The sequence below is a fragment of the Trachurus trachurus genome, assembly GCF_905171665.1.
Source record: "Trachurus trachurus genome assembly, chromosome: 3".
Classification (NCBI taxonomy): Eukaryota; Metazoa; Chordata; class Actinopteri; order Carangiformes; family Carangidae; genus Trachurus; species Trachurus trachurus.
In genome coordinates, this window is record NC_139893.1 from 24855852 (window position 1) to 24873208 (window position 17357).

General features: G+C 43.1%; 1 protein-coding gene across 1 annotated transcript in view; it reads left to right on the forward strand.

Moving 5' to 3' along the window:
* Positions 1–9746: 9746 nt before the first annotated feature.
* The window catches only part of LOC311006298 (neural-cadherin), a gene marked incomplete at its 5' end in the record, with an annotated part of 358210 nt that continues 350599 nt past the window's right edge, over positions 9747–17357 (forward strand). Inside the window, one exon of the mRNA XM_083999073.1 lies at positions 9747–10809. Within this exon, the coding sequence (XP_083855199.1) occupies positions 9747–10809 (1063 nt within the window). The remainder of the gene's footprint in view (positions 10810–17357) is intronic.

The window sequence follows — 17357 nt, forward strand, 5'->3', positions numbered from 1 at the left end:
CTAGGCTACAGTATGTCAGTCATAAAAGTGGAAGAGAGAGAGCACAGATCATTTTCTGGGCTAAATTTATCATGGGAGTCTATGGGGTGAAAAAAGAAATTATGCTGGACTGTGCTATCACAATTTCATTGTTGCAGATGACAATGACAATAAAGTAGCTACTGAATTGAATTGAATTGATTGATTCATTTCGGAAGCCAGGGAGATTCAAGAGGACATTCAGGGGACGGAAATAAATTAAAAAAGTTGTTAACAAATATAAGAGTTTGGCTGTGTTCGAAATCGCCCCCTATCACGGATGTAGTGCACTATAGTGTGTTCGCCATTTTGTAGTGTTGCACCGCAAAATTGAGTGAACAACATAGACTAAAGAAGGTGAACAAGCGATGTACACTACTTTCTCCTCCCGTATCCCACAATGCAATGCGGTCGTGTTTTGCCAGAGAAGAAGAGGAAGCTAATTAGCATGTTAGCTACGATTTATTTAGGCAATTTCAGAGACGTTCTAATATTGAGCAATTTACCAAAAAACTCCTCAGACGTTTTCATAATTTCTACCTAGTCATCAATTTTTTATTTTTTATTTTTTTTTATTCAAAACTTTGTTTCACAGTACAAGTTTTTCATGGTAACATGCAATTACTAAAGCACATTTATATTATACGCCAGGGGGAATTTATAAGTTTACAACAAAATTTTCAAGTTTTCACATATATTGATAGTCTTAATCGCTTTCTGGTTGTTTGAAAATTTGATGGAGGTTATGTATTGCTTGAGCTCACTGTTAAAAGCAGTAAAGGACGGTTTTTTTTTAATGAACTTACATTTGTGAATATGAAATTTTGCCATTAAAATAATAAGGTTGATAATAAAAGTTATGTTAGCTTTTTCCTTGTTTTTTTTCAGGTCAGGGAGCCCAAACAGAACATTCCTCCAAAACAAAATAAAATCACCATCAACACTGATAGCAACAAAATTACAAATATCACTCCATAGTTTTTGCACAATAGGGCAGAGCCAAAACAAATGGGTCACCTAGTCATCTAGCTAGCACGTCGCCATTTTGGAGTGACGTCACTGTCTACGTAACAAGGTTGGTTGGTTCCGTTAGCCTGTGAAGACAGTGAAGCATCTCTGTACCTGGTACAGTCTCAAAATGGCCCGTGACAGACCCTGGCTGCGTGTAACGTTACGCGCGCTATTGATTGCAGCGGTCCGTGGACGGGTGGAAGAGTCTTGGAACAAATAACAAACATGTGGAGTGGTCATAGGTCAAACTGCTGCTGTGACCCGGTCCCAGGGCAGTACCTACACCACAACTTAATCAACGGCCAGGTGTGCAGCAGCTCCTGAAGAGACCGTCGGCACTCTGACAATGACATATTCGTCTGATAAACTGGTATTGTTCCAAAAGTAGAAATTATTTTCTCTTAGGGTCGGCTCCTTAGTGAAATGATAATACATTTGATTATAAATATAGTTAGTTTGGCGGCTTTATTGTCAGGACATGTGAAGCATAGCTAGCTTAAAACTTTTTAGCATGCAATGCAAATGGATTCAACAAGATGACAGCGAGGGACATAGTAGGCCTACAGTAATGGAAACTGGACTAACGTCGGTGGATTAACATAACTGCGGGAGAGTTGTCTGTCTGTTGCTGACTGTGACTGGGACGCCAGAAATCAAGGTAAGAAATATTTCCTGTAAATCTTCGAGGCTTGCATCTGCTGAGGTATCAAATGTGTGATGCGGACTGACATTAGTTTCAGGTGAAACAGCTGTGACAGACAGCTCATTGTAAATTTCGCAAGTGTTATCAATGAGAGAGGCTCTCATGATGGACTTTATTGCAGCCAGTGCTGTACTCTTCGTTTTGTTGATGTTGGTGAATTAGGCTACTGTTTGTTTTAGTATGATCATATAGGTGTGTTGAACTTTCTGAACTGTCTGCCCTGTTTGTGTTTTATAACAGTTTGAATATGTGGGCGGTCGGTGGAGGAATATGTAGGCAGCACAATTGAAAACTGACGTACAGTAGCAGCACCGTGGGATTTTAGTCGGTTGGTTCGGTGGTTGGTTCTTTTCTTCAGTGTAACAGTCCTCAAAAAAAAAAAAAAAAAAAAGGATCACCGTGGCTCTGTGGCTTTCCTTTTCGGCAGTAGTTCACGAAAATCGACAGTTTTGACCATGGCTTTAGCCCTGTAAAACTTGTTACATCCAGGAGGAATGCAATTGTGTCCTCCCTTTGGTCTCCAGATCCTGTTACTCTCCAGTTGTACAGTTTCACTGTCTCCTCTGTAGTTGTATTTCTGACTGTTTCAAGTCTTTGTCTTTCATGTCTCTATCGTTCACTGCCTGTCCTCCACTGTCTCTGTTTTTCATGTCTCTATCCTTCACATCTCTGTTCTGTCTCAGTCACTGTCCATCAGTGAAGAAAAGCAACCTCGTGGCATCATCACATGTTGTCTTACTACAAATTGTCCATGCCCTTGCTAAAACACATAAAACTGAATTTCTTATATGTTTACATTTGTTGTCAGTTAAACAGTTTTTATGTGCAGTGAAAATCCATTTATTAGCTAAATTATGTCCATGTAAACTATTCCACTATATTTCATATTATTTATTTTAAAAAATTTGGTAAATTCGCCATAATCCCTAGGCTATAGTTTTAGGAGTAGGTTCATTATCTTTAATTGTTGGTGCTAGCTGTTTTGAGATCTGTGGGGGATAGACGCTAGCCTGACTCTCGCCAGACCCTTGTAGTTCCGCAAAGCTACGCTGAGCTCCACACAAGGGTCTGGGACTGCTCCATAGGCGATTCATTTCAGAAGGCGGGGCCTTGTAAAAAAAATCTTGTATGTGATTGGATAAACCACTTGTCCGTTATCTTGAATGACGTGCTACTTCAGCCACTCACTGCGAGCCGCCATTGTTGTTTGACTCAAACAGTCGCTTCAGCGCTACGTCACACCTCAGAAAGTCCCGCCCGGCGATCCTGATTGGTTCATTATTTTTTGCTCCGGGGAAGAAGTTTGCATTGGCCTCGAGTCCAGACCCTTGTGTGAAGCTGAGCGTAGCGCCTCTGGCGGAGCTTTGCGGAACTACAAGGGTCTGGCGAGAGTCAGGCTAGATAGACGCAAGGTGCATGGTATTTCCACATTTCCCTAATCAAACTAAATTATACGCAATCCAACAACTCCAAAACACTCTTGTGGACAAGTTCTGACCTGCACATTCGCCAGGCTATTAAATAATAACGTGTAATTATGTAGCATTACGACACATGAAGCAAATACTCAGAACTAGCCTACTTAGTTTTGAAATCACTCCGTCCAGCAGCTCTTTCTGAAAGGTAGTTTTGGTTATGCATTTGCCTTGAAAACAATTCTTGTCTCGTAACGTCATAACTTCCATTTATTAGGCTATTTCATAGCGTGGTGAATGTGCAGGTCACAACTTGTCCGCGAGAGTGGGCAAGTAGGCCAATATGCCAAAATGTTGAAATGTCCCTTTAAGCCCTCAATATAACAATAGATATTGCATGCACTGTACATGGCCTTTAAACAATCAAACTTTTTGTGTCCCACCATTAAAGTGTTGAGATTGGCAACAAGAGAACTTGGGGCTATGTGGAAAGTTAAGTATTGAAAAAAGAAACCAACTTAGACACTTTTATTGTTGACAGTGAGAGAAGTATGGAATAAAGCCAACCCTTTCTTCTAAACTTTGTGGCATATTTTAATCTATAAATCCTGACTATGATTATTTGGAGTTGGAATGATAATGTTTGCAGACTCAGCATTGACTGGTGCCAGCCAAAGTGACAGACATGAAGATGAGAGGCTATGAATTCTCTACACACTTCAGAATTTTGTTAAAGCAATACTTACCTTTCTGGAACTTTTGCACATTTCTTTGTCTAAGTTAAAATGCTATTAATAATCTGATGATACATTAAAATGTAAGAGAAACCCAACAGGGTTAAAAACTCATCATTTTTTAATTCTCATATAATTCTGAGAAAAGTCTGACCAATAATATTATTCGGTCCGATTAATAAGATTTGACGAGCGACCGAACCTACTTAATATGTAATCACTTTGTGCACCCCTCTCCTCCTCTCCCCCCTCCCGACCAGGAAGAACGCTTATTGACAGAGCAGTAGCAGGACATGAGCAGAGGAGACTAGAGTCACAACACACACAAGAAAGAAGGTTTTTGGAAATAAATAGTTTTTTAAAAGACCAATAACTGCAGCCGCAGCTGGTCGTGGAGTTTCATGTCTGATATTGTAGCGTTGATAGTGATCAGCCCCGAGCGATACGTAAACACAGGAAGTCACATGTGTAAAGCATCCAGTGCTAACGGCTAGGGGGCTAGGCTACTGTTAGCTCTGTGCTAACGGCTAGGCTACTGTTAGCTCTGTGAGTTCTCAGCGGTCCGGACCCGGTTGAACTCCGGACCGGCGCGGCTCGACTCGGCTCAGTCTGGATTTATTTTCGGCCTGAACCAGCGCATCAGGTGGCGCTGGTCCGGCCGCCAGCCCGGCTCGTTGAGAACTGTAATCTGTAACAATCACTTCCCCTGCGTCTCCAGTAGCAGTAGGCTAACAACAGTTTATTATAAAACTCATCAGTCATCATCACTGAGTCCGTTTATACGGTTTAAAACTCCGGTGTTGTGTTTGTTTGTGTTGTTCCCGTTCCACTCGCGTTCCTGTTCTGTTTACCGTTGCCATGCCAACGCATGCAGCAGGGAGGGAGGGGGCTCGTGGAGCTGCGCAGGAGGGAGAGGTGGGTGGGACTTGTGAGGGAGGTGGAGCTGTTGATTTTCAAATGTTTGTGCTGTGCTGAGTGAAATGCCAGATCGGTAAGTATTGCTTTAAACGGCTTTTGAAATACTAATACCCTTTGGTTTTCTTTTATCATGCTTGTAACACATCATTATACAGTACCAAGTTATATAAACCCAAACCTACAATTATTTTGACCCTGGTATGAATAGTTCTTTCCCTTAAAGTGGTACGACAATCATATTATTTTGCCCAAAGGCATTTCAGCACAGAATACTTGGACAAAGTCCAGTTCAATAGGAAGTGCAACAGTGTTGTTTTTCACAAACGTCCATCGCTTAGCTGACTGGAATATGTGACTTCTCCTGAGATGTGATGAGCTGAAAAGCTGCCTGTAACACTGACAGGCTGCAATATGAATAAGCAAATAGTTGCTTTAAACGGTGACTGCTTTAAACATATTGGGCTCTAGTTTCGTCGACCAGGTGAAGTCTGTGATCAGCGCAGCTTCGCCACGCCAACGGGGTGTGGTCCAGGTCCATTTCGCAAGATTCGTGGGCCGCGCAGTCAGACTTAGACCGGCGCAGCCCCTCCCCTCGTCCCTCCCACCGGCGCAAACGGTGAAGAGGGAGGAGACAGGGCGGGAGGAGGAGAGAAAGGCGTGGAGTGGGTTTGACACAGCCGAGTCAGATCTTCACCAATCAAAGGAGCTCCTCTCCTCACCTTTAACTGCGCGGCGGGTGATGCGCGCTGCAAGTTTGTCATTTTATACTTGGACATGGACGGAGGAAACAGCGACGCCAGAGGCCGAACCTCTCCCCGGAGGAAACAGCTGTTTCCCCGGAGGTCCGAGCTCAGAGTGACCAATAATGAGTTTACTAATATACTTAACCAGGATTGATCTGATACACTGAGAACCCCTACGCAATCTAAGAAACAACAACTAATAAACTAATAAAGAAACTCACATTTATTCAAACCCTGTGTATAAGATCAGAGGTGTAGGCTACACTAATCACAACATAAACACACACCATGTGGATGAAATCAGCAAGGACGCGCTCTCTCTCTCTCTCTCTCTCTCTCTCTCTCTCTCTCTCTCTGTCCTCCTCTCTCTCTCTCTCTGTCCGTCTCTTTTTTTCTCTTTTTTTCTCTGTGATAGAGATGCTGAATATACTGTAGTAGGCTATATACTGACTATCTGATACCGAGGCAGTGGTGGTGGACTAAGAGAGATGATGATTTGTGTTTTGTTTTTCATTACGGCTGCGTGATGCGGTCGCACGTGCTTATGAATTAATAAGTAAATAAATAAATACAGCGATCATCACAAGGGCAGAGTGGTATCTCAACACGGCAGCGACATGCAGTCATCCACCCTCAGTCCTGCTTGGGACATCCACAGCTGCGTTTCAGTGCCAGTTCGTCCCTGCTGTGTTAATTCAGGTGGAGTTTCCATTACGCGCCGACAGCCTTTGATCTCTGCTTTGATCTGACGTCAGATGTGACGGGACAATCTATATAGATATAAATTCACGTGTTGATTCCATTAGTTGCATTAAATAGTGGTTATTGTGGATATTTATTGCATTGAAATGTGCCTGGAACTGTGAAGATCTGCCTGTGAGGTCTTGGTGACGTGTGTGCACTGCAGGTCAGTCAGCCAAACTTGCACTGCACCTGCTGCGCTCCGCGCTGCGCTGAGACTAGACCTGGTTGGAGGTGGCGAGCTTTCAGCGCAACTTCGGCGGGACATTTTCGGACGAAACTTCCACTGCACCAAGCTGAATCTGTGACGCCTCCCCCTGCTGCGCGGCCACGCCTATCTCAGCGCAGCGCGATCTACAAATCTCCCAATCTGACTTTGCGCTCGGCTGCGCTGGTCGAAACTTGCATTAGACCGGCTGCGCTACCTTGCGCCACCTGCGCTGCGCCAGCAAACTAGGGCCCATAGAGTTTTATTTTAAATCCAACAAAGATGCACACACACACATACACATACAAAGAGATGAGAGGAAGAGATGATTCAGTCTGGTGCTCACTGGGCCATTGTTGCCGCCACAGTGAGGAATATTACTCCACAGTGGAGCTTAACAGCTGACCAAATCTGTCGCTCTGTTTTTCTTCTGCTTCTTTTTGTGGCTTTGGAAATTTGTTTATGTTGATGTGCTCCATATGGCAGATATGATATGATAATGCAAACCAATATCAGTCATAGTTTTTTGTCTATTAATAGATGTAAAATTGACAAGAGACAAATCCATGCAACAAAAAAACACAAAAAAAGTGTACTGCACAATGTAAAAAACAAAACAGAACAGTCATACATGTGCAGAGTAAAACTCCTGCACAAAATGTGTTTTACATATATGATGACTAATTTGTACCTAAAATGTTAATGATTTCATTGACTGGGCTATATCAAAGAAATCAGTTATGTTGGGTTATTTCACGGGGTGTTGTGAGGTATAGTCTTGTATAGTCGGTTTATTATCTGCATCATCAGCTCGGTGCACTGCCAGTTAAGAGAGATGGCTGGGAGCACCCGCACAGAGACAAGGCGACTGCGTACAGTGCCAGCAGAAAAAACTAAACTAAACCAAAAACGTATTTTTTCTCCTTAATGTACCACTGAAACTATCTAATATCTGTTCAAATGTACCCTTCAAGTAGAATATTTTCCAAGCGTTATCTTTCCATCCAAACAAAGTGAAGAGGAGCTCTTTCTGATTCACTCAGCTGACCTGGTGTAATGCAGTGCATGCTCTGTGCACTTCTGTCTGGGAATACAAGTGAAGCTTTTGAGAAACATGTTGTTCCAAAGCAAAGAGCAATTTTGATGGGAAGATAAAGTGCTGAAAGTATACTTGAAGTGTACATTTAAACGATTAATGTAGTGTTTCGGTGGCCGTCTTTTTAAAGTGTCTAATTAACTTTTCAGCAGCACATCTCTCTGTCATGTGTTCCCTGCAGTCTTTCCTAACTGGCAGCGCGCTGATCCAGATCTACTGCAGGTGACACGCTGACTATGCATGACTACACACACAACTAAACCCCTCATCAAATATCTCCAACTACCTCCTTAATGTACCATCTCTTCTAACAGTAAAACAAAACGATCTGACATTATTTCACTGTCTTCAGTCTAATTAAAGTGCAATTTAATTGTTAATCCAAAACCAATTTGGTCAAGATTGTTTAAACAAGGAGAGATACAAATGTGTGTGCTAGATAATAGCAATTAGTAGCAATAGGAGTTCAACAGCTGATTTCTCTCACTGAGCAGTTGAAGCTGCCTCAAACAAGTAAAACATGATTACTGCTAATGCAGGGAGATTTTATTTTATGTTTCAAGAGGGTAAAAAACATCAAGTTCAGGCCACAAGCTGAAATACTCACTTATAGTAAGTTGCTTTATGCAGGAGGTGCAGGTGGATGTGTGTTAACATGTATCATTATGAGTTTTTAGGTCAAAGTAATGACTCTTTTCAACTGCTTTCTAGGTTGTCCTTATTGTTTATAGCTTCCCCTTGACATCAGAAGTGCTTTTATTGACTCCTGAGTGAACTCACCTTCACATCCTGGTTCTAATCATTTTGATGTAAAGCTGCACACTAATCCACTCCCACGCAAGCCAAACTTTGACTGAATTTACAGTATGAAGTTTTACTGTAAAGCCTGAAACTTGTGCTATCCAAGGACTGCTGATATGAAACTTTTCAAACTGCACAGGTTGCAGTGTTTTAGTGAGTAGGAGTTCAAACACAAAAGCACCAAAAAGCCACACAAGACTGTTGCTTTAGAGATAATGGCTGTGCAGAATGCCTAAAATTCAAGCGAGAAAGAAGAAGAAAAAAAAAAAAACATTCTCAGATTATTAGCAGGGATCCTCTTGGCTTTTAGGGTCTTTGTTTCAGTGCTATCTACATGTGAGCAGGGGATATGAAAGTGATAGTTGATAATATAAAGCAAATATCTGTTACATTAAATTCAAGACTGTTCGTTCTGCTGGGGACCTGCCAGCAACTTTTTATAGACCCCTGGACCCCCTCTCTGTGACATAAAGACAGCTTTGAGTCCTTGCTTGGAGCTGAAAGCCTTTATTTTCTCTTAACCCCACTGGAGGCGTTTTAAAGTGATCGATTTTTACATTATTTTAATCCAATGGACTGACGTGTTATTGGAAAGAGGAGTGATGGATCTGGACGTGCAAGAATGGACATTGATCACTGGGAGAGGGGAGGTCGCCCGCCCCCCCTCGTTGATCACACACACACGGTTGCGCGCCGTTGGCTGTGGCGGTGTGGGTGTTTGTGCGCGCGCGAGCACGAGTTGATTCGACTCGCTGCCGCTTTGCTGAGAAGTTCATTTCCGATGAGAGATTCCGTTACCGCAGCATCACTCTGCAGATGCAGTGCGCCGGCTGTTTTGGCATTGCGTGCGTAAAGCGTCCGCTTCTGACCCACGTCCTCATCAGTGCATCAGAGAGGCTAAGATTACTGATTTCCCTTTAATGAGAGGCGATCAGTCTCAGAAGGAAGCCGGCGCGAGGCTGCGCGCAGTTTGCAGTAACTCATGGATTAAGTGATCCCTGTGCGAGATCGGAAACAGCGCACGCAAAAAGGGAGCGAGGAGGGAACGGAGGTAAGCGCGCACTCGAGCTGTAAGAAGCGGGTTTTTTTCTTTCGTGGGACGCGCACAGACAGACAGCGCTGCTGGTGAGACGGCAGATAGAGGAGGACGGAGGAGGAGGTGGACACGCTGTACAAACACACAGAGACAAACTTCTCCCGCGTCGAGTTGAAGTATGGTGCCAACAAATACGTGCGCTCCGATGTAATGGAAGTTTTGGACTGCAAGGAGGAGAGATATTCCCGAGGAGCAAGTGCATCCATGGATTTTGGTGTAGCAGGAGCGCTTTAGTGCAGTGGAACCAGTGAGATATCCAGTCATGATTTGGGTCGCGTTTTTACCTTTTTTGGTTTGGTGTGCACTCGGGAACAGAACCATGGAGCAGGTGCCGTTCTTTCACGGGCATGTGTTTGAGAACTCGTCGCCGGGCTCCCGGGTCAATGGACTGAGCGTCCCGTTAAAACGGCTCAACTCACAGAGACTGTGCGGTACCGAGGGATCCGGCTCAGCCGCAGCGCACTTTAAACTCCTGGGAGACGGGAGCGAGAATTTCCGTGTCTTTGCGCACAACAAGCGGGGGCATGTTTTACTTAAGACTTCTGGGGTTCTGGATCGGGAGGAGCGGGATGAATACGCACTGGGTCTGGGTTTGTGTTGCGGGCAATGCGCGGGACTCTCCCGGGAAGAGGGTGAGGAGTCTTTGGTAGTGGCTGAGGTGGCGTCCATCAAAGTGGACGTACTGGACACCAACGACCACCAGCCCACCTTCCTCGGTGCAGATGTTAAGCTCAGCCTGGATGATGCCACCGCGCTCCGCACGGCGATCTACTCGGTCACCGCGCGGGACGGTGACAGCGGCAAGAACGCGGAGCTCATCTACTTTGCGCTGCCCAAAAACGGGAGTTTCTACGCGGTGCCCAAAACCGGCGACATCCTCCTAGTGGACTCCATCCTCGGTCTGGACCAACCGATTAAGTTTAAAGTGTTTGCCCGGGACCGCGGGTGGCCACCGCGCACGAGCCAGAGCATAACAGTGGAAATCAATCCAAAGCAATGGCCCATGGCGCCCTCTCTGAACTCCCTGCCAGGGAGACGGAAACCTAAATCGCAAATCAAAGTACCAGCGCGAAAGTCCAGATCAGTGCTGGACTCGGACAACCCGGTTTTCATCAACGTGTCAGAGGACGCGGGGATCGGTTCGGTGGTGATGAACCTGAACCCGGTGAGGTTTCAGTCGGCCACGTTCGAGCTGGTGGAGCCCGACCTGGAGATCTCCCCGGTCAGCGTGAGCCGGGACAGCGGGGATATAGTCATATCACGGAGGCTGGACCGAGAGACGGAACCTCTGGTGGAAATCGCCGTCAAAGTTCAGGATAAGAGAGGTCAGCGCGCGTGTGAGAGACCGAGTGTGTTTGTGTGACAGTGTGTGTGAGAGAGGGAGGGAGGGAGACAGTATTCAACACGATGGTTATCGCGCGCGTGTCTTGTCTCCCTTCTGTTCACTGCCAAACACACAGAAATAAGACTTTTCCTGAATGCTACGCTCATGCTCTTCTCATTTCACACTTTTATGTCATTCAGTTACATTTTTGACGCTGTATTTTGTGCGTAAATACGCACGCATAGAAAGAGTGAGTCGAAGTGCGGTTCTGAACCCTTTAGAGTGGCTTTGAACAGTGAGCAAATCTGACTGTCAACCAAATATTCTCCCGCTGGGTTTATGTGCTCACAGCTTAGGTGCCTTCCCTCAGTTTATACCACCAGTATTCCCCGGCAGCCTCACTTCCACGCAGTGCGATCCTGCTTATATCTGAGATCAGAGGAGATCAGGCAGTGTCAAAATGACCAGCTATTACAGCGGAGGTTAAACTGCAGATGCTTTCTTCTGCGCTGATGATGATTCATGTGTTTGGATGAATTAGGGCAACGTAAATGCATCTGCTAATGCTGCCAGCAGCAACAGATGCTGGGACTTCAAGGGAGATGCGCAGCGCATAAAGGACACTGTACCAACAGGTTAATTATCACCTGCTAATGCAGAGGAACAGAGGGGACGTTAACACGCAGTCATATCCACATTAATAAAATGCATATGTGCCGGAATGGGAGACAGGGCTAATTGGTAGTGACACTGAGCACTGGAGACTATATAGAGTGTAACAACAATATGTATCCTCTAATATTGAGTTTGCTCTTGTTCCTATCTGCATATCTACTTATCTGTCAGTGTGTTTGGAAGCAAGCAGTGCCACAGTCTGTTCCAATAAGACCAGTTAACAGCATTTGACTGGGGGAGTGACCCAATCAATGTGACCTATTGGGCTTTGTAATGTGAACTGTCCTGATGCAGAAAAAAAGCTGAGTTTGCTCTTGGCAGAGTGATTATTTACACTCCGAGTTACCGCACACACACAGTTGGCTTATTGTTACATTAATTTTATTATTGAACACATTAATATTGATGGAAAACTGTACATTTTATGTGTCAGACTTTCTGCTGCAGTATTACAGCATCCACAGAGAGATTCTTTAGAACACATCACAAGACAGCTGCTGTTTTATTTTAAGGAGGCACTCAGGACATGGACTTTTGGCAGGCAAAGTTATATTGTTATAACAAGGTCTGCAAAGTTTTTTTTTCAGTTTTTCTTTTTTTTATACAAGCGAGAGTAAAACTTTTTGTTTATGTGTCATGTCTGTAAGTGTTATCTTAGTTGTGTAAGTCAAATGTACAGTAAATAGACACTTTAATTTCCCTTTGTGGATTAATATCCTGCCCTATGCTATTCTGATAATCACTATGATGGTGATGGAGCGTGAAGACAGGAATATCTCCATGGGAGGTAAATTCTTGGTCAGGTAGTTTGACTGGAGATGGTCAGGGCTCAACAGGTGAGGTGGTGAAGGAAGGTGTGTCATAAAATGTTCCTGATGCTGAAATGCCAGCCTACATGTGTTTGGCTAAATGCCAGTGTGTCAGTTGTGATTGGATCAAGATGAGAAACAGCTGGTGGAGTTTATAGATAGCAGAGCTTGTGACTTTGACAGCATACCCATCTATGGTCTATACTGCTTATTATGGTCATGGGAGGCAGGAGCTAATCAGTTGACACAGGGTGAGGGTGTGTACGCCCTGGACAGGTCAACAGGCCAGATAACCTGGGGAGAACTTGATGCAGGCACAGGGAGAACATCCAAACTCCACCCATAAAGGCCACAGGCCCAGGAATCAAACCTAGACTCGCCTTGTTGAGAGGCAACATAACCACTACACTGCGGTGCCAACCTGATTTAGACAACATTGTCTCTGTAACTGAGCTTTTGCTAAATGTCATATTTAATCTTACAGATAAAAAGGAATCAAATGCACCAAAAAAAATTTAGTAGCACAAAGAATGAATTGGTGGAGAAGGAAAAACAAACGCATAAAAAATGAATATCTTCAGATGAAATTTGAAAGATGTAAATGTTGTGTATTTGAGGCAGTGACAGTGTCATCTGCATTATTACGAAATGAAAGTTTGGGAAGTGCATTTTAATCTATAATCCAGCTCAATCCAACCAGATAGAATAATGAAAAGTTATGTATTAAGTGTAAAATGGCTTAGTGTGTTTGAAGATTAAAGAGACGCAACATATTTTTGCTTATGTGACCAAATCCCTTACTGACCACAGTGCTGGTTTGGGTGATTGGATCCCCATTGTGCCCTGGGGGCGTCTTTATCTGAATTTGGGTGTGTTTTTCCTCCAACATTGTGCATGTTAATACAAAGTTTAAAGAGGAGGATCAGGGTAAATGTTTCTAAATGGATGTTTTTTTTTTCTTCTAATCCTAACCTTTTATGTGTCATGGGGTGGGGAACAGGACAAGAGGGCCATGGGGTTTGGAATACATTTTCATGACTGAACTGCTTCCTGCTTCATGCTGAAAGATGGCAAGTTTTCATTTCCGGGCTTAGCAGCAGGCGGCAGGGGGTGAGCCCGGCTCAGATTGGTGTCTGAAGCGCAAGGAAGGCGGCATCCGCTCAGTTGTCGGTGGCTGGGTTGTCGGTAGCTCGGCTGAAGTCTTTTAATCCATTTGGAGTGGCGAGTCCTGCTGGAGCCTCGACCTCCCTCCATCTGCTCGCATTATCCCTGTAATCCCATCTCATTCTCTCTGTCTGTCCCTCTGTCTCACATTTTCTCCCCCTCTCTCCCACTCTCTCCTTTGCTCTCGTACTTTCTCGCTCTTATTTTCACTCTCACTCCAGGGATTTAGTTTGAGTGGAGGCACAGTTTAACACAGTGAGAAAGAGCTCCTGACATAATTCTTCGAAGGACAGTCAAATGTCTGAGAGAGAGAGAGGGAGAGAGAGAGAGAGGCTGGGAGCATTATGTGTGAGGATCTACAATCACTTCTTGTCGTGGTCTGTTTGTGGTGCAATCCACAGGTGCTGCTAAGCTCCAGGACTGTTGGAGTTTACTGTGTGTGATCCTAGTGGCCTTTGAATGCATTGCTTAAAAAAATTGAATCAGTTCACAGCCACATTGTGGCGACTCACCCCCTATTTTAGAGCAAATTGCCCACCCAAACAGGGCAAACTATTAAATGATAAAGGAAAGAACTGGTTGGGGTTGGGGTTAGCCATGAAGTGGCAGTTGGCAATAGACTGGGGTAACTCCCCAAGCAGTAAATAGAAGTCATTGCTATCCCCATACAATCCATCAGTCAATCCTGCCTTTGTCGACAAATAAATGTCACCAGGGTTTTCCCTTTTCAGTGTTTTGGACGAGGTTTCTTTTTAAAGTAGGTACAGCTGCACAGCTAATTCTACTCTGTACATTTGTATTTTCTTAATAAATCATCTAGCAATCTGCCAGCCTCTTTAAATGGCTGTCTCTGAAAAGTCAATATGACACTGTGGTGAGTCCTCTTGATTGGAATGATGAATGGCTAATAAGTTAAATGATTTATTTTGTCAAACAGAGTTCTCTTGTCCATCTGTTAAGCTTTCCCCTCTGAGAGAGTAACATTTTTTTCTGCCTTTTATCTTATCTTATTCTCATCTCCTGCCTCCACTCCTCTACATTTAAACTGGCCTCTTTGTACATCTCCATCTCCAAAATTATAATAATATAATATAATAATAATTAGAACGTTTTTTGGGGTTTTGAGAGAAAACATTTTTATCTTCTACAAAGTAAGATATGAAGAAGAGATTTTCAGCGTCAGTATCCAGACTGAGTGTGATATATTATTTCTTCGTAGAATGTCACAGATTTTTGACTTTCTTAGCATCCCTTAATCACATGGACACTAAACCAGAAATAACAAGGCTGAAAGATGCTCATTGAGGTGTTGATTATCAGTGAGATCACCAACTACTTCCACAGGGTTCCTATGTGACCCCATCGTTTTCATTAAAGCTTTAGTAATTCTTTTGATCCAGATTGCTGTAGTGTTTACAGTACACAGCCACTTGATATGTTTCACTCTGAGTGGTAGTTTATGAAAAATAGAATCCCCCAAAAGTATAAAAAAAATAAAACAATAATCATTAGGATATAGATGTCTGAGTTTGAACAATATTGGTTCTTAGAAGTTTGGCTTTCTTCATTAAAAGTATTGCGTAGATAAAAAAAACTCCAGCACTTTGTTAAAAAAGAAAGAAAGAAAAATCCAATTTCTAGGCTCTGTAACCCTAATGAGTAAGAAGTGTGTTTCAGCAAACTCCAATTGCAGCTTTGAGTGTTTGTTTTGAGTGTGCACGCAAGCACATATGTTTGTGTGTGTGTAGACCTTGTGCACATTTGAGTCCTACCTTGTTGTATCAGTTCATAAAGAGAAACAGCCAGCTTTAATCAAGATAACTGATGGTTGAGCTTGCACAGGTGCAACAACACAAGCAAACCTAACACACACGTAAATGTGTGTTAACACAATCTTTCTAGGCTTTATATTATGAAAATGAACATGGAATGCTTGCCACAGACAGACAGACACACACAGCATTCATGGTGCGGCTGCTCTGCTGCCGCTCACCACAGAGCGACTGTTGTGTTCACACTGACACAAATGCACCGCACTCGGGCAATTATGCTGACCTAAACACTGCCCAGACCAAGTGCTAAGACGCAAGACGAGATTAACTGGGATACGTCCCCCACCCCACTCTTTTTTCACCTTAGAGCATAACTGATAATAGTTGAGACAATCGATTATGTTGTCTTTGAAAGATGCTTGAATATAAACAACATATACTGTATGTATAAATATTAGGGCTGACCCAAAAAATTTGAAGCTTCGAAGCTTCGTTCGTTGCCATGGTAATCGATCATGAAAGTCCGTGATCGATTTTTTCCCCCCCTCCTTTTTCCCTTTTTGACACCGGTTCTCATAGGCAATTGTTACATTATAATGAGTAGGCGACTTGGCATCCTGGAAACCTGCCTATGATATGAGATATGCAGTGTTTGTTTGCCATTACTTTTATTATTTCCGCTCGCGCACCCCGCCCCCCGCCCACGGTCGCCGGCGCACCCCGCTGGCCGCCGAAGCTTCGATTAAAATCGATTTTATGTCCGCGAAGCTTCGATTATCAAAATATGATAATCGGGTCAGCCCTAATAAATATATTATATTATATAAGACATACATGTTTTATCTATCTGAATCTGTTGTATAATGTTCGTCATTACATCTGTCATGTTCAATTTTGAAAATAAATATTTAAATCACAAATAACCTTCTGATATCTTCAAATCTCACTTGAGAGTATTTACATTTAAACTTAACAAAAATATTAATTAGAATCGTGATACTGATATCTATATCGACTGATATGAAAAAAAGTATCATGATTTTTTTTCATGTCGCCCAGCCCTACAAACAAAAAAAAACAACATCCCCAGATGTCATTAGTGCAAACAGCTTATTATTGTCAGGCGACCTCTGGCAGCAGACGAGTAATCATAATGGGGAAAAAAGACTGTTTCCAATGGACGTTGTTTCATGGTCTGGTATTATTATTGTATTAGAGGGGTGCAATTTCAGTTGACGTTCTTATGTGTTGTATCAGTCTGTGCGCCACCATCACTACAATCATTTAGCTTCCACAGGCATACTCTGATTGCTCTTTTCATTTGCTTCGACAGAAAGTTATAGTTTCTGTGCCCCTGATGGTTGTTGCAGAGCCTGCAGAGAAACAAAGTCAGTCTTAGTTTCCTCAACTCACACATTCAGGCTGGTGATTCCCAAGCCTTTTTGCCAACAGTTTGCCAAATGCAGTTTGCAGAAATCCCAATACTCATCTTCAGCTACTGTCAAATTTGTTGTGGAATTGCCGGCTTTTGCTAGCACAGCTCTCTGGTTGAATGGCCGACAGAGAGTTTATGGTTTATTTGCTGTGAGCTCAGAGAGCGATGGAGAACACTGTGGTTTCGGCAAATGAGATAAACAGCAGCTCAACAGGTTGGCTGTAGAGGAGTTAGAGTTTATTCATATGAAAGGATAGTCAAAGTTATTTAAAAAACAAACTGGTGTTTTGCATTTGCAGCATTGTGAAAGATACATTTTCTGAATAATGCTAGATTTACCATTGATCTTGACATGTTGAACCTTTTGGTGCTTTTGAAACATGTTTGAATGACAGTAAAAGCTGAAGTTGAATGCAACAAAGGAAAAAATAAAGTTGTAAAGCAGCTCGAAAAAGAAGAACTATTACTGCCATTTAAATGGTGATTTAGTCACCATTGTTACAGTAGTGCTGCTGTCTTAGTGTCTGTTATGTCCTTTAAATCAAGCACTATGCTGCAACACTATTTTTTCATTTCAAACAGTAAAGATTTACATACTTACTTACCTACTTAATATCACAACAAACCTATTGGTTGTCTTACAAACCAGAACATTATTATGGGTATTGTTTCTCATACAGTAAATCACTTATTG